The sequence below is a fragment of the Anopheles coustani genome, chromosome 3 (assembly GCF_943734705.1).
Source record: "Anopheles coustani chromosome 3, idAnoCousDA_361_x.2, whole genome shotgun sequence".
Classification (NCBI taxonomy): domain Eukaryota; kingdom Metazoa; phylum Arthropoda; class Insecta; order Diptera; family Culicidae; genus Anopheles; species Anopheles coustani.
The window spans coordinates 22,351,103-22,377,231 of record NC_071288.1 but is presented as its reverse complement, the minus strand read 5'-3'; the positions used below and the strand labels follow the sequence as shown (position 1 = coordinate 22,377,231).

The following is a 26,129-nucleotide window of genomic DNA, read 5'->3' as shown; positions in this document are numbered from 1 at the left end:
CAATCTCAAACACACCACCCATTGTTTACTGACCGGTCACCATCATCGTGTAAGTAAAACTGACGTTATTTTTAGCCAACCATCCAAGCCGCTCAATCCCATCCCTCGTCGGGACGCGGATTCGTTGGGGGTCATCTGCGCCCATTGTTGGCGTACACCCACTTTACGTTTGCACTCGATAACAACTACTACGGTGCGCTAGGTCGAGGCAATCGTTTCTCGATTGCAAAACGATTGCAAGTGACAGTGAGTTTTTGGTTGCCAGCGCTTTGGGGCGGGGGAGGGTGAATGAAAAAAATGTTTACCATAAAACAAGGGTGAAACCATTGCCACCGTTCTGCTGCTTTACGTGCCTTTTTTTCTATGCTCGCGGGACGTATGTGCGTGTGTTTGAAAACATCGGTGTCGAACGATCGTAAACATATTTCGGACCATAATAATTCGCATGGCTGATCGAGTGATCGATTGCATCGTGCGGGTGTTTAACGGGGATAGGAAAAACTAAAAAAAAAAACATAACCAGCAGCGAGAGGAAATGGACCGATCGCCCGCTAACGATCGGCTACAAAGATCTGCATGGTGTGGCAGTAACGCGTTAAATAAATAATAACAGTTCCGATGCGTGACGTGCCGCGATCGTCAACATTATTTCCCACACCGTACGGCGCGGGTATCGATCGGGAAATTTCCACGTTTCATTTCAGTCTGACCCTGGCGCTGGTGTTCGAGTGTTACAGTGGTTGCTCTTCTTTGCAGCGTTGATCCAAACACTATCGCAGGAAGGAAAACAAGTCCCTTGTAGTGTGTTTTCATCCGCCGATGGCGCAGTGTACTGTGTGTGCATAGTAAAAACATACCTTCGCTGTGCAGTGAAGACAAACCAAAAGTACCCAAAGTGATTGCGTGAAACTTCTTCTGTGAAGAAAGTGTTTTAATCATTGTACAATAATCACAACCTACTCGTCTTCGAGTGATTTCCCAGAGCTAGTAGTTGTTAGTCGGTGTTACTAGCATTGTCCACCCAGCTGGGTGGTTAGTGTGTGCAGTTTTCCTTCAGTGACGAGTGGCTATAGCATCCCGAAATCAACATAACAAACCGACAACCACCGACGGAACAGGAACGAGCACGGTTGTCACAATGGCCGACGACGAGATTCTGTTCGATGACGTCTACGAACTGTGCGAGGTGATTGGGAGGTAAGAATTGAATTATTTTAAACATTCCATTTCGTGCGCCATTTCAGATGAGTGCGCCAAGAAAAAGAATTTGTTGTTAAAATGAGAAAAAGTTGCAAGACTGCTGACGTTCTTGAAACAGAAGTTATTTCTAGCAAAAAGTTAGTCCACATTGTGTAGCTTGACGCAGAGAGATTCAATGTGCTTTGAGTACTTTCGTTCAATAACATTATTCGATTCTTTGTACATGAGAAAATCAATAACCACAGATTTCTATGGTATTTTGTTTCTGCAAAACTAATAGACTTGCGGAGCTTGCGATAAAAAATTGTATAATAAATCAAATTCAAATGATTTTGGGGATAAACATTTTAGAGGAGTGTATATTCAATATAGATTTAAGCAAACATTATTACATTATTATGTTAATAATATCGTACTGCAATGTTTGTTTTTCATAGTATTAAATTTTCATATTTTGTCTACATCTTTGTCAATGTAATAAAATGTCTTGAGGAATATTTTTAATTGAAAACGAATAATTTTTTTCATACTCAGATAATAGTCAAATGCTTGAAAAGTTTATAGCAATTGTTGATTTTATTTAAAAATTAGTGTTTTTTCATTCTATGGAATATTTTATATCAACTTACATTTTATATCAATTTCCTTGGTTCGTTTTCTTTTTCATTGATTTCAAAGATATTCCCTTGGTTCGTTTTCTGTTTCATTGGTTATTTTCCCTCAGAACGAACAACTTTATTTTATAAGCAGAATGATAAAAAGTACTACTGCATCTATAAAATGGTTTATTATTTTAAATCCTTCATGAATACAGTACGTTTAGTTTTCCGCATTGTTTCTTTTTGTTACCATTAAAGTATTATGAAAATGCCCCCAAGGGCATGCCGTGTGGGGCCTATTGCGCACTCTTCTGCTTCGATGACTTGTTGATTTATTGATTTGTCAAATTAAGGCTAGCACGCGCTGTCCAGATAAGCCCGCGCCACACACAATAAAATCGTTGCACGAACGGGCAAAGGGACCAGGCATGCATGTTCAATGCTGTATTGTTCCTTTCACCACTACATTTAACCGGCACTGGAAGAGCAATTAGCATAAATGTGTTTTTTTGTTGTTGTGTTTTTCACATTTCCTAACGTTGGAAAATGGAGCGAATAGGACGCAAGCAGCAGAAAACTATTTTGCCGTTTCTGTGGAAAATTTATTTCTCCCAGACCGTGCGGTTTTCCCAGCGGACGGCATCAACTTTTCCCATATATATCCGCAAACTTTGCTCCTCCGATCTCGACGCGCCAGTGTCGCCAGGGGGAATGGAATGGAAAGGTGTGAAAAAAATATCCGGATTTTGAGCTGCCTTACCCGGCGGGTTGTTTTGATTCAACAGATCTCCACAGCCGAAACCACGACGCCACATGTGTGCGGCGTTGCTCATTTGCCCATCCTGAATCAATGAGGCGAAAGTATGCGCCCCGCTCCGCTTGTTGATGCAAGGTTGTTGATTATAAATTATGGTGTGCTTCTTTCTTTTTTTTGTGCCGCTCACGCGTATAACAAAGCGCTCGGTTGCGTTTTCAAGTACGGGACAGGGTTTCTAGGGTACCCTTTGTTGCGGAGCGTGTCCTGGGACTGTGTAGGGCCATCATGAAGTGCGCCATCATCGTGCGGCTTCATCATGTGTCACGGCGAGCAATGAATTAGGGGTCTGGCATCTAAAGAATGCTTCGTTAGCGGACACGAGGATCGGGTTGATAAATCCGTGCGGGAGGGGGAGGGATTCGCATTTCGCTGGATGTGCACGAAGCGTATTCACTGCATTCTCAACGCGCCCTCCACGGGCCCGACGCTGTGACAGACATGATAATTGCTAAAGTTTACTCCTTCACACCGGATGCTCACAGCTCAACCGGCAACCGGCCAACCGCGGTCCACCCTCGTCCTGCCCTGCCGAGCCCGTTGGTTGGTTTGGAGGACGTACAGCATCCGGTTTGCGTAACGCGATCCGCGAGCTACATCATCTTACGCCCGTCACAACGGACACCTTACAGCCCGTTTGGGTTGCGCGGGCCCGACATGGGTGAGCGGGCATCAAGAGCCCGGAAGCTATACTCCCCCCTCCCATCTCCCCCTCCCCACTCCTCTCTTTTCCAAGTTCCCTTTCTTCCGGGAAGGATTTTGCGTCCACCGTTCACCGAGAACGCGAACTCCGGCGGGAAAGAAAGGCGCGTTACGTACGTGCTTACGTGTGCGGTGTTGATGCTGGATGATGGCTACAAGGACCGGGGTGCTCCTGCGCATGGCCATCACCACCGTGGTCGCTTGTTCGCCACGAAGATGCTGGAGCTCCCGCTCTGGCCACTCAGCGCTCGCCGGATATTATGGGTTGAAATTTTCCATGTTTCCACGCCAGAGAGTTGTGTGAGAAAAGGTTGTGCCAAGCGTGGAGGGAACGACGACGACGACGGGGTTTGATCTCCGATTCCGGCTGAGCTTGGTATGTGTGCTGGGAAGTAGAGTGTGTACACCGCACGAGAGAGGTCCTTGCTGCTATAATGTTGTTTTCGGAATTGTGCCGTTCCCTCGCTGGTCGCTGCTTAGTGAGCCGGAAAAGTTTCGCTTGCGCTTTCGTCACGAATGTTTCCCAAGACGACGCTCTCGGCGTCTGCGGGTGGGGTAGCAGCGGGGCTCGAGACACGAATGCTACCGTGAAATGGTGCGAGCGAGCACTCCATGACGTCAGCGGGACGCGAATGTTACACGAAATTCCAGCCAACTCGGCCAACAATTCTCGGGGTAGACCAACCCGTGCAGGGCTGTTTGTGTTTGTATTTGTTTTTCGCTTCCAACTATAACCTAAAATACCGGCCAACTTCCCACTTTCCCGTTATGTGGGTAAACTATGATTCCATTCCCCAAAAAGAAGTCGATAAGATCTCCCTCGTCGGCATCAGTTGCGGTTTGCAAACGAGAAGTATAAAGTGAAGATCTTAGACGCACGCAATTGGTTATGATTTTGCTACACTTTTCCCGTCGCTTCATCGCCACCACGAAAACGGCGGAACGGCTGAAGTATAATGAATGGAAAGCTTAGGGCGCGGAAGTTGCTTTCAATGACACTTGAAATTATGGCCGAATGATTATTATGGCAAACCGGTGGCGAACCCACGAAGGATGGTCTATGATAATGATATTCTTCTGGCAGGGATTAGGTGTGGTACGCAAGCAAGTTTCCAATTACGTCTCACCCGCACTCATCTCCCACGCTCTCCGTCCTGCCCATATCCTTCGTTGGAGTGCTATATCTTACGAAACCTGTTACAAAAAATGGAACGAGCCTGAAACGGCCACCCATTTGCCGGTTTGGCGGAGGCTTTTAGTGTCCGCTGCGTGGGCAGGAGCTTACCTCCGTCGTACTGTGGCCAACAGGATGGCACACCTATCCCAAGCAGTGGATGAATCCAGACCGGGGTGAGAAAATTCCGGACCCGACCGGGTATCGTCTTTTTGCGCTTTTCGGTCCCACTGGGGACCCTTTTTCGTTCACCCCGGAAAATGGGATCAATAGACAGACGAAATGCCGAACGCCCCACCCGCGGCAGGGCGACCTCGACAACGGGGTCCCCGGGCCAACCCGGAGATTAAGTGTGAAAAGCATGATTAATGGTCGCATGCGTGAGCAGGTTCATATTTTCCGGCAAAAGACACACCAGCGTACCAATAATTGCCTACCGAAGGAGGGTGGGGGGGGGGGGGGTCCGAACCATGGGATGGGTTCTCTCGGAGTGGATTAATTGTACGTTCGGACACGCACCGAAGGTTACGGTGATACTTTCACGCACGCAGTCGCAGACCTCCAGCGGCAGGGTGGCGAGGAAAGGGCTTTTCCGGCAGGTTGATGGCCATGTGGGGTGGCTAAAAATACCGCACGTAGGTGGTGGCCCCGTGTGTAGGTGATATCGGTAATCACTTTTCCCACTCGAAATGGTCCGTGGTGTGGTTGGTGGTACGCTTCTCACAGTCCGGCGTACCGTTTTATTGCTTCCCAAATCATTTATGACGAGCGTTACGGACCATTTGTTTCGTTGCGATGCTGCAAAAGTGTAGGTAAATGCTGGGAAATGGTATTCGATTGCGTTTATATTTGCGATATGTGTACCACGTACGGGCGAAAAAGTTAATCTTTCTAATAATCTGCAAAATTCGAATCAACTGTTTTGTAATATAAAACCCGCGAAATGCACGATGAGTTGGCATAGAGAATTAAATTTGAAACGTGGTATTCCAATCATTTAAGAGTGGAAAAATGAAAAGTGGCTTAATAAAGAGGTTTCTCGCTGTAACAGTAACGAATAAGTGGATGACTGTAAAATGTACAGCCTTTTTCTCGGGATTACTTACTGTTTTTGTTATTCATTGATGTTTTGTGGGATCCTTCTCTTTTGCATACGCCCGATTCATTGCCCTTTCAGAACTGTACTTCCGCTGAAATTATGATCGTTGTAACGCAGGGTTTGCCACCTATGTTCAGCTATAACCCACCGATGATTGAAATAGCTCATCAACTGTTGTCTCTAAAGCATATGGTATCGAAATAGCTCGTCGACTGTTGCCTCTAACTCATCTCATTTTGTCTCTAACTCAGCTGACTTTGCCTCTAACGCATCTGGGTTTGTCTCAAGCCAAAAACTAGGGAATAAACAAAGTAATTGTGCTTATGATACATTGTGAAACTCCAAGAACAGTGAACATTATTATTTTTGTATGCTTAAAGTTATTCTTATGCATTTTTGAACAATGTTGCGTTTAATTTTTATACGTGCCTGCATCGTACATCAACTAAGAAGGCAGCATTGTGGTGTTTACCTCGGTGGCATAAACGTACTTGCTTGACAGTTAAGATAGGGCGTTTATGCCTCCGGTTTTTTTTTTGTTTTTTTTTTTTATGTGGTACGACATTCCCAAGTAGGACAAGGCCTCTTTCCGAAGAGAGTTAAAAAAAAAAACAAATTGTTTTTATTTATAATACCTATCGGACTGTATTCACTCCAATATGATGTGATAAGCTGTCAATCGATCAGGCTTTTTTCACGCCGTACGGCGGCGAAGTGTTAAAATACAAAACTCCAAATCACAAACATTCAAAGTTACTCTTCCGATTCGTGTAACTTCCTGGGGAAAAATCCTGACAGAGTCAGCTTTCTCTTTTACTTCCTCGTCAACTCAATTTATCCTCCAAAAAATTTCATTCGAGACACATGAGAGTTAGTGAAATATTCGAATCCCTCAAAGAATTATTGTTTCCCCTCACTATTTTAGAGTAATGCTATAAAATCCCCGACTATGGATGCGCCCGTCTGAACAGAAATATATTTTTGCGCGTAATCCTGCATAGTGTTTAACTAAAAGCTTCCAATGAAAACCAGATTTTTCCTTGTTCTTTTTAAATTGAACAGAATCACGACAATGGAGGCGCCCGGTATCGCACGTCCGCAGGTTCCATCACGCCACCGGACCCGGTAATAATCCGGTAATGTTACACAATGAATGCCGATGAACGGTAGCTTATTTATGCAACGGTTGTACCGATTTTTCGGCCAAACTTTGATACGAAACTTGCCGAAACTCATAAATAATAATGCCTCAGCGGGTAGCGAAACAAATAATTTCATTCGTGTTTTTGATTCCCTTTTTCATTCCCCTCCCCACGGTATTGTGCTTATCTTCCTTTCAGTTTTTTTCCCCATCCGTCTCATTTGAATTGTTCTTCCGAATGGCCATGGTCGAAGCTGCTGTTGTGCGTGCGTGTTTGTGTGTGCTCGCTGATGGAAAATTGAAGATTTTACCAGAACCGTTCCTCCCCGGTTCTTACTGGTTTATGTATTTTATCCCCCCTCTCATTTACTGTTTTTCTTACACGGTTTCGCTCGTGCTTTACGGTCCGGCTTTGCTTTTTCAACTTCTCCGTTCTAACCTTCCCTTTTCGGCAACGTAAGGCGTGCCCAGTATTCATTTTGCAAATGAAAGTTTCGCTAAAACTTCCATTGCTCATTGCGATTCCTCTCGACGGTGCGATTCGGCGAAGCGGAATTAATTTATCGATCATCGGCTCCGTTCCGGTGGGTAAAGTTTCCCCCGGCGTGGCTTTCATTTCACCATCGATGTATCTCACCTTTTACTTACTGCCTTGACTTTTACTCTTCGGAAAGCCGTTAAATATGCAATCATTTGTGCAGTTGGATTTTATTAGAGCTTAGCTTCTTTTTCTACGCAACAGTTAACCTAGGATGGTGGACGTTTGGTGGTGGTTAAATTGAAGTGACTCCTCCATTCGATGGCGACAAGAAAAAGTTTCTCGAAAGCCCCATACTCGATACTTGTTGGCGGGGGAAGGAAAAGTGTATGTAACGAGTTCGGAGTGCCGATACTTCAAACCGTCGATAGGAAGACAAATAAAGATAAACGACGAACATACCGACTTGGAGGGCTGTGGGTTGCTTTTTTCTTATCCGTACGGATGAGAATTTCTGCCCTCGCATTCCTGGAGGTGGGTGGGCTTCACGGGAATGCTGTTGTTACCTTTGTGTGTATGTGTGGGTACGTGCGCAAAGCATGTTCGGGTTCATCCACTATGTATGAACCTCTGCACGATTCGCCGCGGTTAACGTCTTCCGATGATCAATGGTACGCTTGAATGGATGGATGGATGGGTTGGTGAATTTATGGAAAAGTTTTTCTCCATTCGGCCCGCACTTCCCGTTCGGCAGCGCCGATGGTGGTGTGTGTGTGTGTGTAAGGCGTAGAAGATAGACTGGATCGTGCAGGACAAGTTGTTTGCCACCCGGGCGTTTGTGGTCACACCACCGTCTCTGCGGTTTTCCCTGGGAGTGTGTCCCAAAGTGTCCCCGTGCCCGGTTTGTCGCTTGGGTACGTGACTAACGAGCAAATAAAATGTATGTAGCGGCGATGTACTCAAGTGTTTGTGTGGTTTTGTGAGTGTGTGTATCAAACCAAAGTTACCAGCGGTTAGAAAGTGCCGAAAGTGCCGATGGAAAAGCAATTGATGATATCGCTGTTTGGCTGATTTGATGTCCTTCCGCGATGTGGCCTGATTTCCCGGCCTTTCTCCCTTCGGAGCGGTAACATCTTTCCCTCTCCTTTCTCCATCCCCCACGCCCCTTACAAAGCTACATGCGATTGGTATCTCTGACGTGTACTTCCGTGCCTCCTGCTACTCCTGCGCTCCTCCGAAGATGGCCGAAGAGTTCGTCTTTAATAGAGTGCATGTTGCTGCAGCAGACGTGACTTGTTTTTAACCGCACGTCTGTGTGTGTGTGTGTGGGGGGCTTGGGGCCCGGCTGTCTATTTGGGGTCGAACGAATCGCACGTACAAACGGTGCACGGGAACTTGCACGACCGCAACTTCTTGTCTCTTCCGGCGACGTTAAGGAAGGATGAAAGGAGATGGATAAAAAATCACCACGTATACATTTGACGATGAACAAAAAAGAAAAAAAAAAACAAGAAACACCCGGAAACACTTCAATCTGCGGGCAAACAAGCCCGTTGTGCTACCAGGAATTGATTTGCTACCCAGCGCGAAGGGGGCCACCACGAACGGAAGGATGCGGAACGTGGATGAACTTTGTCTTGGAAGGAATTCCGATTTCCGCTTCGGCAGCGCCCGATTGGCATTTTCGATTTGATTTGTTCCGAAAAGTTGAAACACGGCACGGTCCCCGTGGTTGTGGGTGATGGTGGGCCCGGTTTGCGTCTCCCTGCAGTTGACGTGTTTCACCCCCTGCCCGGCGAACCCCTGGCGTAACTGACGGAGATTTATGGCGACGTGCGACTCCGCGGAAGTCTGCTGCGTTACATGCACGGCGTGGTGTGTATTTATTGGTCTAGCAAACCGGCAACCGAACCGTGGTGGTCGGTGGCGTCTCCTCCCTCCCTCCCCCGCCCCTCTCCTCAGCTGGGCCGTGTATTTGATGTAGTTCAATATCACCCATGACGGTGACAAATTGAATTTATGGGGATTTCTATTATGGAGTTGTTTTTCTCACGTTCCAGTTCTCCTTTCTCTGCAAACCAACCAAAATACTACACCTTCCACCATCAGTAATGTGGAGCCCAATTTCCCAATAGATGATAGCCGGAGGCCTCGATCGATTTGGCGACAGTGTTGCTTTGTTTTTGTTTTTTTCCCCCGTTTTCCCGCAAGCTCGTGCTTTGCACCGCGATAAACCGTCGATGGTGAGTGCATTTGTTTTTATGTTTCACTCCCCCCTTTTTTGCGTCGGCCACCCCTGGTGTGTAGGCAGCCGGGGTGGGTGGGTTGGGTGTACATTTCGCGAACCACTTAATGAAATATGCCTCCGGGGGCGGAGCTGCGGCACGTGGGCAGATGTTTTTTTTCTGTTTGCTGATCCGTTGAACAAACCACTCGGGGCGGATGGTTAACAGCAAAGGAATAAAAAACACGCACACACAACACTGACAAGAAACATGACGTCGCCCACGCTGCTTTCCGTGAACCCGAAAACCTCAACCGAAATTTTGTGATTTTCGGTGCTTGCTTTATGTTTGCGCTGCCTTCCAAAGTGAGCCTGCGAAAGGTCACGTACGGTACAAACTGTGAAATAATTGATACGCGATCCCTTGCGCCTTCCCCGGATCAAGGGATACGGGGCGAGCTTTGACGAGAGCTTTTTTTTTGGGTGGGGAACGGTGGCGGAGGGGTCGAAAAAAACGGGCGACAACAGCCGCGCTGAAAAGTTGTTGGCGATGGTTCAAAACATGAAAAATAATAGTCCGAAAAATCCGGCCGAACCGAAAGAAACAAGCCCGGAGGCGAACGGCGAATAGGTTTCGCTGTGTATGTGTGTGTTTGTGTACGTGTGTTTGCAGAGTTTCCCGGGCGCTTGCCAATCGAACGGGAAGACTATATAGTCAGTGGCCGCGGCGGCATTCAGCCTACCGTGGTGTTTACCTCCAAACTACCCGGTCGGTGTCCGCCATCTGTATGGGAATGGTGAGACCCTGCCAAAAGTGGACCCTTTACGTACCGTAGCTTCTCGCAGGTGACTGCGGTGGCTTAGCTGCTGCTGCCGGCTACGGCTTTTGAATGGCGTGTGAGTTGTTGCCGGAACTGGACGCATTTTTGGCATGATGCAGTAGCTACACTCCACGATGGAGCGAAGCCGGGATAAAAATCAAAAATTCATTTTTGGATTTCAGAAAAAAGAGACATGTTTTCTTAAACTACAAGATGAAACTAAGAAATGACCCAAAAACTAGAGCCTCTGCTCTTCCAGGTTCTGAGAAACAGCCTCTCAAAGTCAAGATTTGTGAAAATATTGCGTGAAAAATTGAAAAAAATCCATCAACTTTGAAGGTCTGTAACTCCTATAATAATGGTCGGAATCGGATTCCAAGCACAGTTTTGGAAAGGTTTATTATCAAGCTTTAAAATTATTGACAGTTTAAGCTAATTGAAATTGAATGTCACAAAATATTAAGCATTGTTTCGCAAAACTCCCGGAAAATTTTTCAATTTTCTGTTTTTAACCTTATGCCATCGCTAAGGATTGCGAAAGATTGTAATATGATGCATACCCACTTATAGCCTAGAATGTTTTGTAACAATAAATGATAGTTTTTTTTGCGCATACGCGCGCATCTTTACGTTATTCTGTACTTTAGATGTGAAGCTTATAGTTTATCAGCTACTAGGCGCCTCCATCATGCCATATGCAGCATCATGTGTGGTAAGAAATATGAATTCTCATTCAATGCATTCAAATTTGAAATTCTCATTCAATGAAAAATGTGAAGCAGGGTAGTGATTGAACATCACATAAAAGGGGAAAGACAAGCCAAGTCACTGGCAAAGAATGAAACTTGGTTTGGTTTGCTTTGAATGTATCAGGTCGCTTTTACTTGTTCTACAGCTCACAAACCCATTTTTTTATACCCAAAATTCCTCGGAATAATGTACCCTACACTAAAATAATAAATAATAATAAATGTACCCTACACTAACACTTTGTTCTGTTTGTACCCTTACCTGTAAAAGCCGTGAATTTTGGGTAGATATACCTGTCACTCTTTTTCTACCCTAATGGTAAAACGCCGCTAATTGTGGGTGGATAACTCATAGAAGTGAACACAAATATTTGATAATATTTGCTTTTGAAAACAATATACCCTAACCATACAGTAACAGCTAAGGTAGATGTTAAAATTTTGACCTTCGAACGGCATACCATAGCGGTATGCATTTGAAAAGATACATATATAACATACGTTCGTTTATAAAAACATCATTCAAGCTTTACCTTGAACAGCATAAACACCAATTGTCAGAAAGCTCCTTGGAGAACGAACAACGTTTTTTTAGTTTTCAAGTAAATAATCTATCTGAGATTGATTTAATAATTTCACGATGGGTTCCTTTATAATCAATGATATCATAAACGTTTTGAAAAACAATGCTTCTTGCAAGGAAAACATTGGGTATGCTTTACAGTTCATTGAAAGTAAAGTAAGCATCAAACCGTGTGATAAATTGAAAGTGACTAATAAGTTGATGATACTGGAAAAAAGTTTCAAGGCTAGATTGAAGAAATGTGCTAGAAACTCGAAGAATTTTCAAAAGGATTCGAAAATCTGGTTGAACAAACCATTTGACATTAGTGCCTATACGGAAAACAAAAGTCGTGGACGGCCAAAAAAAGAGTTTAATGATCTCTGCGTGAGGAATAAACGTCGAAGTGTGGCCAAAGAGACAGATATCAACGGCAATCTCGAAAAGGAATTATACTCAGTGAGGTTGTTAGCTTTTAAAGAAAAGCAGTTAAGGCTGATGAGTATGATAGACATGTTTTTGAAAAATCCTTCAAGTGTTATGCCAATGACAACCAAAAGTGATGTTTTAGTATCTGCCGAAGAAGCGTTGGCATGTTTTATAGACAATAGTTTCTCAAAATCCCAGTATAATGATTTGCATAAAGTATCAAAAAAAGTTTTTCCGTCATATTACCAAATCAACAAACTTAAAAAAACCTGCGCACCAAGTGAAGATTTTATTTCTATTAGTGAAACAAAAGCTGAAGTTAATCTACAAGAGTTGGTTAATCACACTGCGTGTAGAATAATTGAAATACAAAAGGCAGAAATCTTGCGACACCTTTCATCTTCTTTGTGTGATTCACTAAGCGTCGTATTATTGTGCTCGTGGGGCATTGACGGATCTAGTGGACACAGCATTTACAATCAACCGCTTCATGGTTCCGGAGAAAATACTGCATCAGACAGTGATTTATTAGTATCGGCATTAACGCCTATCCGTCTTTCGTTCATCAGTGACGATTCAGATATCATCTGGATAAACTTGATGCCTCAAAGTGTTAGGTTTTGCAGGCCAATTGTGATCGAGTTTGCGAAAGAGTCAAAAGAAAAAGTTTTACAAACAGTAGACGAAATCAAAAGCCAAATAACCAGGTTAGTTCCTTATACAATTCAGCTAAATGAAACAAGTAATGTGACGGTAAACTATTCATTTTACATGAGTTTAATTGATGGAAAAATTTTGGCATATTTAACCGACACTCTATCTATGCAAACATGTTGTATATGTGGTGCAAAACCAACCGAAATGAACAGTGTAGAGCACTTAGAAAATGGATTTATTCCAACTCCTGAGAATTTATCTTATGGAATATCTCCACTGCACTGTTGGATCAGATTTTTCGAATGCTTGCTTCACATTTCGTACAGAATTGAATTTAAAAAATGGAAGGTTACTAAAAATTTTAAAAGCATGTACAATGATCGACAAAAAATTGTATTGGAAAAGATGTACAAGGAATTTGGTGTAAAAGTAGATGAACCAAGGCAAATGGGTGGAAATAGTACGACGGGAAATGTTTGTCGTCGGGCTTTTTCAAACATAGAAAAATTGAGCGATATTTTGCAAATAGAAACAGAACTCATAGAAAGGTTTCGAAATATTTTAATAGCCATCAACTGTTCACAGCCTTTAAATCCAAAAACTATTAGTCTATATTGCAAAGATACATACAAGTTTTACATACATCATTACAATTGGTACAAAATGCCTTCCACTGTCCATAAAGTTCTTGCGCATGTAGGTGAAATCATTGTAAATGCCCCAGCTCCATTGGGATCCTTAGGAGAGGAAGCAGCAGAAGGTAGAAATAAAATATACAGAAGGGATAGAAGAGAACACGCCCGTAAAATGTCACGAGAATTCAATATTAAAGACATTTTTATGAGAGCATTACAATCATCCGATCCATACATTTCAACAATATCTCTGGCTAAATCGTTGAAAAATAAAAAACAAATTCCATACCCAGACGCAGTAAAAACATTCTTCGTAGATTACAGCTCCTCAAATAGTAACAGTCCCTTGCCAATTCAAACCCAAGAAGATGATGGTACAAGTTCAGAATATTCAGATAGTAGCTCTTCGTTAGGAGACGTTATGTCCGCGTTAGATGCTTTGAATATCAATTATATTCCAGATGACAATATTTTGAATGGAAGTTTGTAGTAAATTTAGTTTGTTTTATATCAAACTTTAAAAAATCTTTAAGTTAGTATAAAAAAAAAAATTAAAAAATAATGCACCCATAGAAAATTCCAAAAATATGAGGTTTTTGCAGCGCCACCTGGCGGGATTGTCCCGAAACATCATAATTTCGTGTAATATAATAGTATTACACGATATTACAATGAAAAAATTGCAAAACATTTGATTCTGAATTTTATCCCGGCAATTTGCTCTTTTCGCTCCATAGTGCACTCGGCAAACATATGCGCTTCATGTGACGTACGCCAAGCGTACGTTGAGCCTTCTGCAGTAAGCCGAGTGCTCGGTGTGCGCATGGTGGTCCTCCTGCAAAAGCAATCCTGTCGCCATGTTAATTGTGATGGACGCCGGATGCCTTGCGGAGGCTTTTGGTGCGCCATATCAAACTTGCTTTTCCAAACATTCTGTTTTTTTTTGGGTTTGAGTAACCACTCTTCAACTCAATTTCTGATTTTAAATTAAACATGGGACGGCGTTTTCTGTGAGATTTTGTTAGCTTTTTCCTCGAGACTTTCTTCGAGACGCTTCACGAGAAAACTTTTCGTTTGAATAACGAAAGGAAATGCTGTGGTGCACCAGTGGCCATAGAATGGTGGTAAAATAAATTTTTTTTGAATGGCATGAAAATATATAACTGTCAAGTGTTGACATTTTCCGCCTTGAGAAGTAATGTCCTTGGTCACGGTTTCGGTGAAGTGTCATATTTCTTTCAATTACTTGTTTTTTTCTGTTTTAGTCTAGTGATGAGATTAACAACTCTTTTTATTATGATGATGATAATTTTAAAGATTTTAATCAGAGTGCATCCTTAACAGGGATTTGCATCCCAAAAGAGAGAATGGGCGAGTAAAATAGTTGCTAGTAATCCTAGAGAATTCGAATCCCAAGAGTGATTAAAAGAGTTACTAATCGTAATAGAGAGTCGATTCCCAAACAGGGATTCAAATATAAAATAGGTATCCGAATTACAAACTGTATGTGTATTCATATATAGTTCGTATGTAAAGTCTCAGTCTAAACTTCGAACCACTATTTAAAATTAGAATCCTCATTTGAGATTCGACTCGCTGTGGCGACTAGTAACTCTTTTACTCACTCGTGGAATTGGAATCTCTATGACGACTAGCAACTCATTTACTCGCTCATTCACACTATTAAGGATTCAAATCAATAACGAGTAACAAAAACTCTCCGTTAAGATTTAAATCAATCATTCAATAGTAAGATTCAACTACATCATTCATTCTCACTCAGAACGCACATCGCTAATTTAGTCAACACTGGAAAACCCTCAATTTTTGTTATGAAAACATAAAAGAGTAGAATCACGAGTATATTTTCGTGAGAAAGAGTAGAATCCGGGTATATTTTTAAATATTCGTCTATTTATTAAGAGCATTACTGTCGTGCGCTTTTTCTTTTCGTTTTATCACATGTATTAACATATATGATGTTTAACACTTGGCCATAACCATTAATCTACTGATCGTTAAAAAAACGACTTTTCTGTTAATGTCTCAGTTCAGCTAAAGACAAACGGTTTCGGTACATAGTTACGTGCACTGACAGCAATTGTATTACTTGAGATCTCATAAGGCAGGCAAATTCGCGACCGTTATCTATGCAATGTGACAAATCCCGTCTTAGAACACGAGACATTTAGATCTAACCGCCACGAAAACGAAAACAACACCAACGCACTCCATACCATCCAGCAGTGGGTTTTCTCAGTTTAACATTAAAAATTCATTCGATAAAATATTCAAGAGAGCATTCAGTTTTCCGAGGGACTGGTGCTGCCATCGTGATTGTGTGCGCACACGGCGGTGCTTACTGGCTGGCAGCAGTAGGAAGTGGAAAATTTGCCGCACCAGCAAATTTTCCGTCCGCCTTGGACACACAGCAATTTCGGTTCGAGTTTCCGCTGGCCCGCAACAAAGCCGGGCTGCAGAGGCAGGGCCAAAGGGCGTGTGTTCGCGCACCAAGTCTTGCGAAGAAGGAGTGTTGGGTGGCCCTTTCGCTATTTAAACGACGCTCGGAATACGCGGTACTCTGCTGAATCGTTTCTTTGTTCATTTCACCCGCCATTAACCGGGACACCGAGTGGAAAATAATCCACTCCGCCCGGCGACCGTAGGATGCGTTTCGGAAACGGGCAGCAAATGTGAAACTTTGTGAGCCTGTTATTGTTTTATGTGTTGTGGTGGTGGTATGCTTCGCTTTCGTCCTGTTTTTTGTCCGTCGCGAGTTTATCTTTTTTTTTTTTTTTTGGTTTTGCGACGTTATGCGACATCCCTTGTCGATGGTTTGACACTTTTTCTACGGGAGGGGGCTTTCTGTTCTATCTCCTGTATCCTAGCCCTCGAGAGCCAAACTAGAAGTGGGCTAGATTTATACGCTTTGTTTCGCTGGGAATATCCTTTTCTCGAACGCCTGTAGGGTCTTTCTAATGTTGGAAGGTTTCTTAGCATCGTGTAGCCCCTACAGGGCAGGGCAAGCTGGAAAAGCTTTCCCGTAGGTGGGTGGGTGGAGGGGGGGGGGGGGGGGGAAGGAATAAATAAACAAAACGGACAGGAAAATAAACGACTTCAATTTCGTCTCAAGTTTAATCCTTTGACACCTTCCCTGCACTCTCGCAGCGGAAATCGGACGGTTTTTTTTGTTTATCACTGTTGTGTTGCTTTGTGTACAATGTTTTGCCCTTGCTACTTGTGTTTGTGTGCCCTTTCCTTCATCCTCGTCATTCATTAATCCCTGCGATCCTATTTGTGTCCCACCGATCCTCTTTTTTTTTGCATCGCCACAGCCACGCCGAGGACGTATTTCTTCATAATTCATTTGCCTTTGTTTTTTCATTTTGTGCGAGCTCCAGGGGATGCTGCGCGGCGATGGTTACCTTTCTGGTAGTAACGGCAAAAGAAAAGTTTTCCCATGCTTCTCCAGCCCGGGGGACCGAGTGAGGGAAAACGTTTACCGGTTGAAGTATCTTTGATCGGTACCGGCTCTGGGTTTTGCAGGTTGCCGGGGTTTGGCGCAAATTGAAGGATGATTGCTGGAGTGGTAAAATCATTTTCCGCTTTCCGGCGCCCCGAAGGATTCGCCCGGTTTTCATGGCCGGTACGAACACTCTCACTTTATGGTGGTATCGTTTTACGAGCTTTATGGGCTAAAGTGAAAGAAGTGGTTGAACCTGCTCTCGAGGGTTAAGCAAAACCGGTAGTGTTTTAGCGCTACCCGGACGGTGGAAAATCGGTTGGTGGAAGGGAAAATAGCCGGGAATAAGGGGTTCGGGACTCAATACGGATGTGATACCTTTTTTTTTTTGTTTGTTTCCTTTATGGTGCCGACGGTCCTCCATCGAGGGAATTTTCCTGCGAAAGCTGCAGTAGTAGGAGGGGGGTCTCGCATTTAAAGTTGAATTGAGGAGTTTTTGATGATTTTCGTAGTATGTCGTAATTTTTGCTTTTAGTAAAATGTTGTAACATCTTTATAGTTGAACTTTACGCAATTAATGTGCACCATGAAGGTCGACATTGATGTGGAATATTTTTACGAGTTGGAAAATCGTGTCATTGCCAGGTTTTGTTTTTAGAAATGTGCTATCGAAAAGGTCATCGAAGCACCTTTACTCCGAAGGTGACCTGCTGTCGCAGCAAGGATGGAGATCTGGTCAGCAACCAGCCAGAGGTCCTCTCGCGGTGGGCTCAGTACTTCGATGAATTACTAAATGATCAGTTTAACGAGCAGCTGGAGGCTCCACCAGCAGATGAAATCATGCTTCAGCCACCTAGCATTGAAGAAACACGAAAGGCTATCCGTCGCCTCAAGAACAACAAGTCGCCTGGCACGGACGGAATAACAGCCGAACTGATCAAAAACGGAGGCGCAAATCTAGAGAACGAAATTCATCGACTGATATCTGAGATATGGGATAGCGAATCGATGCCTTGTGACTGGAATCTTGGTATCATCTACCCCATATACAAAAAGGGAGATAAGTTAGACTGCAGTAACTACAGGGGTATTACGGTGTTGAATACCGCCTACAAAATATTCTCCCTCGTTCTTCAAGAACGACTTGACCCATACGCTGAAGAGATAGTAGGAAACTATCAGAGGGGATTCCGAAGAGGGAGATCAACCACTGATCAGATCTTCACCATGCGGCAAGTCTTGGAGAAGATGGCAGAGTACCAACAAAACACTTTCCATCTCTTTATTGACTTTAAAGCCGCATATGATAGCATAGCCAGGGTAAAACTGTATCAAGCCATGAGCTCATTTGGAATCCCGGCTAAATTAATCAGACTTGTAAGAATGACCATGACCAACGTCACTTGTCAGGTGAAGGTGGATGGAAAACTCTCAAGTCCCTTTGCTACCACCAAGGGACTGCGCCAAGGGGATGGGCTTGCCTGCATACTCTTCAACCTAGCGCTAGAGAGGGCCATCCGAGACTCGGAGGTGGAAACTTCGGGGACCATCTTCTATAAGTCAATCCAGATCCTGGCATACGCTGATGATATTGATATTATTGGTAGAAGGCTCTCCTATGTAGCAGAAGCATACCAAAGGATCGAGCAAGCGGCGAATAACCTCGGGCTGCAGATAAACGAGGGGAAAACCAAGATGATGGTGGCACCATCAGCGGCCCTGCCAACAATTGCCGAAAGCCTACGCGGGGGTGACGTACAAGTAGGTGAACGCACTTTCGAAGTCGTCCAAAATTTCACCTATCTTGGGTCAAAGGTCAGCACCGACAACAACATTGAAGATGAAATTCGCGCTAGGGTGCTGGCAGCCAACCGGTCATATTACAGTCTGAGAAATCTCTTCCACTCACGATACCTGTCAAGACAGTCGAAGCTGGGACTATACCGAACATTCATAGTACCAGTGCTCACATACGCCTCCGAGACATGGACTCTGTCCAAATCTGACGAAACCCTCTTAGCCGTGTTCGAGAGGAAGATGCTCAGGAGGATTTTTGGCCCCGTATGTGAGGAGGGACAATGGAGGAGCCGCTATAACGACGAGCTCTACGAGCTGTACGGTGACCTTACTGTCGTACAGCGAATTAGACTCGCCAGGCTCCGGTGGGCTGGTCATGTCATGAGAATGGCACCGGACGACCCAGCCCGTAAAGTCCTTTTAGGCTGTCCCCAAGGACAGAGGAGGCGTGGTAGGCCTAAATTGAGATGGAAGGATGGCGTAGACGAAGCCGCCAATAAAGCCGGGATACGGAATTGGACCAGCGTGGCGAGCGACCGTGAGCGGTTTCGGATGGAGCTTCGTCAGGCCAAGACCGCTCAGCGGTTGCAGCGCCACATAAGTGAAGTGAAGCTATCGAAAAGGTAAGGTGTTTGCGATTCGTTAGAAACTCTAAATAAATGAGAATCCTTTAACTAAGTAATCACCATTTTGCAAACATTGTGTTGACTTCGAAAAAACAGTTCAACACAAGGTTTTTCATCCTTATCCCGTTTGTGCTTATCGAACATCTTCAAAGGGTTTTCGGCGACGATGGTAGACAGGGATTACTTGTCTGCCAATTGCCTTGATGGTACGAATGGTTTAATCTCTCCTAAGCCAGAGAGTTTGCTAAAAGCTGGGGATAAGATGGTAGTCAGGACTTTCCTGTTGGCATCCTGAAGAAGGAGGCAAATGGATTAATCTTACTGGTCGATTGAAACATTGTTTGTCTACCATTCGGCGAGGGAATGTAAAGATGCTGATTATTCCTTGAACTCAAAGGATGACGTTTGGAATTTTTGTTTTGAAGACTGAACAGCCTGAGGGTTGGTTGAAATTCGCCCATCAGCTGTTGACAGCTTGTTTAATGTATTTATTTATTTCTTTTAAATTACGTCGGGGTAATTCTACTGGTGCCTTCCGTTGGATGTTTCCGACTCGCTCGACACCGTGTGGAAACCTCGTGACGAAGGCAGGAAAGGGCTCGATAATAAGGTTGCTTTTGCCCGGCGTTAAGGTGGTTTAGTTTCCTGCACGGTCGAGTCTCGTACTTAACGATTTCGCTAATTAGTTCCAAGTGTGTTTTTCTCTCATCCTCCTATTCATGGGTTCAAGTGATTGCGCTACTTTCGTTCGCGGTTTTAGTAGGAAAAGAAGTGCCGCTTAATGTTTCTGTTTCCAACGGAAGAGTTGCGGAGACCGTTGTAGATTCTTAGGAAGAGTGTTGTATACATTCGTTACAATGAGTGTTTTGCGGTATTTCGTTGGTTTTCGTAAGTTGTTCTAAAAAAGATAACTAGTAGCATTCCGTTTCGTTGATGTTTGTGCCCACAATTGACTCTTATGCCAGTTCACAATTTAAAATTTCATTTTAAGCAAGGTTGTGTTTATTACTATGTCCAATAATCTCCTCCGAGTTATTACGACTCTATGAGTTCAATAATAAGAGCCGAAAAAAATTCCTTTGTAGGTTAAAGGAATTGTGACAACATGTAAGCGAATGCTGCTTGACATTGTGTGTACTTTTTCCAGCTTTTTTGGATTCGCTGGAACGCGATGCTCATGCCATGTTGCCACCCTTAGACATTCCGATGTCATGCATTCGCCACTGATTGAGCCCGACAGACGTTGCGATGTATGGGCCAACGGAAAATCCTACCCAATGGTCCTTCGCTGAGCCGAGATGTTGACACTGAGCACAATGTTGTAGGCCCGGTCGGTTGAAAAACTATGTACAATTTCACGGTAATTATGAGCCTGCGGCGGAAACAGGAAGCAATGGGCAAAAAGTGGCAAAACATAGCAGCGAGCACGCTGAGGACGTAATAGTGGGTGATGACGACAGAACGGATGGTTCGCTTGGCAATAGTGCACTATTGTGTTGTACCATCGTCGGTCGGTCGTCCTTACCGAAGTGCATCGGCTGCTGAAGAACGGCATAGAGTCGCAATGGAGTCGTCGTCTTCCGTACCAGCAATCTGATGCACCGCCGCAAATGTGCACATTCTGTCATCGTTGCTGGGAGAGGAAAGCATACATCGTATAGTTCAGCTCGCTCATCCGTATTGACACAGTTTGCCCGGCAAATACCGCTCAGGACGCTGTCATTAGAAAAAGGGCCTTTCATCGGGTTTGTCGGAGTATGGCGCACGTGCAACTTCTGCCCATCGATGTCCTATACATTTGCCCCTCAAGATGACATAACGCATCCGCGATCCATTTCGGTTTTCCTAAGGTTGTATAGTGTGAGATGCAGGCAATTCGTAATCCCGTTAGCTATAAAGTGGAATCATAAATTGCATTCCGTTGGGTTGAGTAACACGCGTTGTTTTAGTTGTAAGTAGTGTTGTGCCTTATGAATCTTTAGGCGAGATTCATTCGATTGATTCATGAATCTTTTGGGATTCGCTTCTTAAAACACAGATGAATCTTTCGAAACCTTAATGAATCTTTCTTGAATCTTTATGAGTCTTTCATTGGGAAGGAATAAGTGATAAAAACATGGGTAAAAATGGGGTTTTTTTTCCTGTATTATTACAGCATTTTTCGGGCTATACTGTTACGGGCCTGTTCTTTAAACATTGATGAACCTTTACGATTCATGAATCCCTCAAAAAGCACAAAAAACCAGATTCATGAATATGAATCGGTATTGCACAACTCTAGTTCTAAACTGGCTTAATTAATTATTTTTCAAATAGTAATAATGCTTCCTCACAAACAGATTGCATCTCTGTCTATTTCATCGCTGTAAGTAAATTTAATAACGTTTCATCAATTGTCTACCTTATCCAATATATGATTGCGTGGACAACAGGAGCCGGAAAGCTGAACTCGAATATACTTCGAGTGGTTAAATAATACTCATATGAAAAGGATATGTAGGTTTACCGCACCACTACCATCGAGCAACGGAAAGCATCTCACATCTCCAGCTCACCGGAATAAACTCACCGGTTTCATTTCGATGGGTCGTCGTCGCATTCTGTCAGCAGCAGAAGGTTGAAGTGACCTCTAGAAGATGGAATGGATTGATTACCGGTCAAGATGATGGGTTCGTCAGAGAGCCGTCTGATGGGTCAAATGGGCTAGCACCGACGAGTGGGTTGTGTTACTACCCTTTCGCTTTAATCCTGAGACTGGAAACCTCCTGTCGGTGGCAAACGTTTGAGATTAAAGGAAACTGTTTCATCTACGTCACGGATACATCGGGGGGGAGGTCGGCTCGTGTAGCTAGTAATGAGGAGAAACTCACAAAACGGACGAATCATTGTACTGGATTTTCTCTTTGATCGATATGGTATTCTTCTGTTCCCTCGTTTATTCTACTGTTCCGATTGTTTCGTTCGGGTATCAGATTCTCTATCCTAACCACCTCACCTTAATAGCAGAAAAGTGGCTTAATCATCGGTTTCGTCAATCGGACGGAAGGAACCGCCCGGTAGTCGGGTGCGCATGTGTGAAAATTAAATTACCCTTCTGGCGGTTTTACGTCTGCCCTGCACAACGGCTAGTAGGAGTGCGCGGGGGATTGCGGTGCCGGCGATGGCAACTGTGAGTTGGAAATTAATTTACTTCACCGTTTGGTCACCCGTTTACGCACCGGAGCGACCGGGTTCGCTTGAAGTGGGCCGACACCGTCAGGCCCATGTGCGTTTGACCGGCGAGATGAACTGAGATAACATCTTCAGGCCCGGCCGACGGGTTGCGACTGTGGCCGGGGCAGGATTGATGACGACCGTCACAACCCGTCAACGAATCGATGTAGTCGACTGGTCGAGGATCGTAGACAAATTGAGGGCTCGACCGGGGGAGGAGTCGGGTGATGAGGTAAATCAAATTAAGAAGATGAAATTTGTCTATACAGAGGCATACGATGACGTGGCACGGGGTTGACGGGGAGGGCCGGACAAGGGCGCTGAGGAGAGAATTAATGAATTGGAGCTTACCAGAAATTTCCGGCCCGGTGCGTTTGTTCCAGACGTCAAAAGTTTCTGATCCGGGTCGGCATTTGGCGGGATGGACTGACCAGCAGTTGGCACTACAGCTGACATTATATATAAATGTAGTGTCATGTCGAAACTTGTTTGATTCTGCCATTCTGATCGCGGAGCTAAATGCTGTAGGATAGAAAATTCCAGAGGTTTTGCTAGCGATAGACCTTTAATCAGTTTTGGTATATTTGTATCGATCTAACGAAGTAAATAACGTCTGAAAGGTTTCTTCAGATTTTATTATGAAATGTCATCAAAACTTACCGAACAGTTAAAAACAAATAATCGAAATTATGAAATTTCATTCAATAATGTTATTTAAGCAATCGAATTTTGGCGTCAGAACTCTTACTCTTGCCCGGAACTTGACTCAAGACTTGACTTGCGTTATCTTAGTTGCGCACTTCAACTAAAACTGTAACACACGGTAGTTAATTCCGTTCTTTACAACATTCCGTATGGTGTACAAAGGCCATCAATAGCGAAATCTAATTACGCAACACTTGAAGATGTATATTAAAGATTTAATTCTTTACCCTCACATCTACAAATCTTCTTTATCCTACCTGTAATCTAGAGTGCTCCATAACGCTAAAACACGTCTGGTAGAAGGCCAGTAAAACATCCATAACTAGAACCTGGGACCGTCCTGCGGCCCCATGTCGGTAAAAGTGGGTTATACACCTTATACAGAAAATCTCACGCCGAAATATGCTCTTCACCGCGCGGGTGTCGGATGGTGTGTCATGAGGACGGAAAAAGGATCCGGTTCTGGTTTTCTCTAACGTGTGTGACTCGTGCACGATGTTACCCCCCCAGGCTATGCCGGTGCCAGCAAGAACACCCGAGGAAGGAAGAACAATAATAATAATTCAACATTTTTAGCACCTATCCTCTCATCTCGTAACATTGTCCGGGAAGGCGTTGGGCTAGAGCTAGGTCCTACCGGTCCTTAACGTGTGCTTTCTTATACCTTTATTTCTTCTCCCCCCCCCCGCTTTCCGTGGTTGTTTTGGAGGGGGAGGAGCATAATGGTGTTTTCTGCCGTTAGGCATTCAGAGTCTTGTTTTTATTTCGGTGCTCTCTTTCGGAGTCGTTCACGCACCGCCGCCGACATCCCCAACGGCGGAAAAGGCTTCTGCTGTCGGTCGAGCGCGCTTTTGATGTTGCTGTGTGAAACGTGAAACGATGGCAGGGACGTGGGACGTGTGTCGCCACCGGCGTTTCCAACCAACTGGCTGAGGGCGTCACAAAACGCAGCCGTGACACCGGCCGGAGCACGGACACACTCCGTCATCATAGGGAATCCATAAATGGCCTAAGCACCATTTTACGTCGCTCTCACCGGGAATCATCCGGACTTTCCCCCTGCCGTGACCACCGACCACTCCGGCCCCCTTTCGGGGGGAAACGTCTTCACTTGGAAATCGATCCGAGAGGGACGTGTGAGGTGTTCCGGGGGTGTGGAGCACGACTTTTGATCCCGACTCGCCACGGATCGAGGCCCTTCCCTGGCCCGGACGCGTTTGAAAAATCGACCGCCCATCAACTGGAAGCTTTACTGGCTGGGCGAATTTTTTTCGGCCGGCAATGTTTGGGGCTGTCTGTTCGCGTCACCCGAACGTTTCCAGCCTCCGAGATAATGGAGGTATTTCTTCTGGAACTTCAAACCTTCGAAGCGCACCGGCGATCGAATCGATTTTTGCTATCTGTTGCGGGTGAACCGGGCACGGTTTAATGCTCACCTCCCCATGGCCGTTTTGCGGTGAATCACGAGCGTTTGCTAACCGCAGGGCTTTCACCTGCAATAACAACTGCGGAAAAATATGTCCCCTAATTCAATCGCCCGCGTGTAACTTTTAAACGCGTGTATGCTGTACGTGTCACATATTTTTTCCAGTCGTTTGACGGCTTAGTGCCATAATTTTTCTTGATATTATCGGATAGATCGTTCTTTCGCCGTCGTTAAGAGATTTAGATGGAACTTAACGGGTTCTGCTGTATATTGAAATGTTACCATAATGCATCATATTTATGTGTATGGCCTGTGGTATCTTTATTGCTTCTTTTACTGCGCTAAAGTGATTCACCTTTGCATCGTAAAATGTATGTAAGTTATGTTAGGGACGTTATGGACTCCGATGGAACCCCTGGTTGGATGTGGATTCTCCTTAAACTCTTCAATAAAATGAACCAGTAGTTTTAGCATTTATTTTCAGGTTTTTAAATCTCTTGTATAATTTTTAAACAAGAAGTCAAAACTTCTGTCAGTCAATCCTTGAGGGTTGGCTTGTTTTCAATTCATTCAATTAATTGAAATTTAAATAAGGTATTGTAAGTCTTTCCTGACTTTGTAAAACGCTTCCGAGTATTTTGAACCAATCGAAAGCATGCAGCAAGCACGCCCAATCAAGTCGACTTTTAATTTTAGCCTGTAATTGCCCATGACGAAGGTTAACAGCGCAATGGTGGCAAAAAGTATGCCGGCTACGAACGAAAGACAGTAAAAAAAAGATCATATTAAAAAGAAGTAAACCGATTAACAGCGATGACGCCTGTTAAGAAGACAATTGCCACTCTTCAACACAATAAACCGCCCAATAACAAGGGTAACAACCACGCCGCTCAGAAGGGACCGCAAATGACAAGGATCGACAGGGGAGGGCACGTTTCGCCCCCCCGACGGTGTGAAATGTGCAACATTTTACATGACCTTTTTTTCCCCTTCTGTTGCATGCTACAAAAAAATTAAATATTTCGCTAATTTTTTTCTTGCACTCTCACTTCCGGTTCGTACCGGCGTGCAAAACAAGGTTCCGTTGCTTTCGCGTTACCTTCAGACGTTCGCAAATGGGTACACCGTTTCCGCGCAATGGTGAACTTCCAGATTTTAGCTGAAATTAATGATTCATAATGCTTCCCCGGGCTTTTATTTGGAGGCAACATGGGAGGGAGCTGGTGGAGCGGTGAGGAGAGTGGTGGTGAATAAAAATGAAATTGCTTGCCAAAGCGCGCGCGTGATGGGAACGCGACAGTCCCTTAAGTGTGCTTTTCATGTAGCGTGACAGCACAAATTTAGCGAAACGTCACCGGGAATGCTTTTACCTCTTGACATGCTTTAAATCATCAAACGAAAGCTTGGTCACGCGGCGAAGTGCAATTAGGAAAGTACAACAAAGATGCTTATTGAGCATCGAATGTTTGTTTTTAAGCGTTGCTCCCAGAAAGACCATCACTTTAGCTTTTTAAGCACTGTTAAGAGTGTTTGGAAAGGATGTTTACAAAGGTTTTATAATTTACTTTGTTTATAAACAGTAAGAACTTGTGATGTTTATTAAAAAGATGGTTTA

The 26,129-nt window shown here is 44.2% G+C and overlaps 1 protein-coding gene across 2 annotated transcripts in view; it reads left to right on the top strand.

Annotated features, from left to right (window-relative positions):
- LOC131259472 (peripheral plasma membrane protein CASK) overlaps positions 1-26,129 on the top strand; it is a 221,447-nt gene that overhangs the window by 3,934 nt on the left and 191,384 nt on the right. For both annotated transcript variants that reach the window (XM_058260972.1, XM_058260973.1), the window contains exon 2: positions 705-1,197. In XM_058260972.1, the coding sequence (XP_058116955.1) occupies positions 1,139-1,197 (59 nt within the window). In that variant the 5' untranslated portion in view covers positions 705-1,138. The remainder of the gene's footprint in view (positions 1-704; positions 1,198-26,129) is intronic.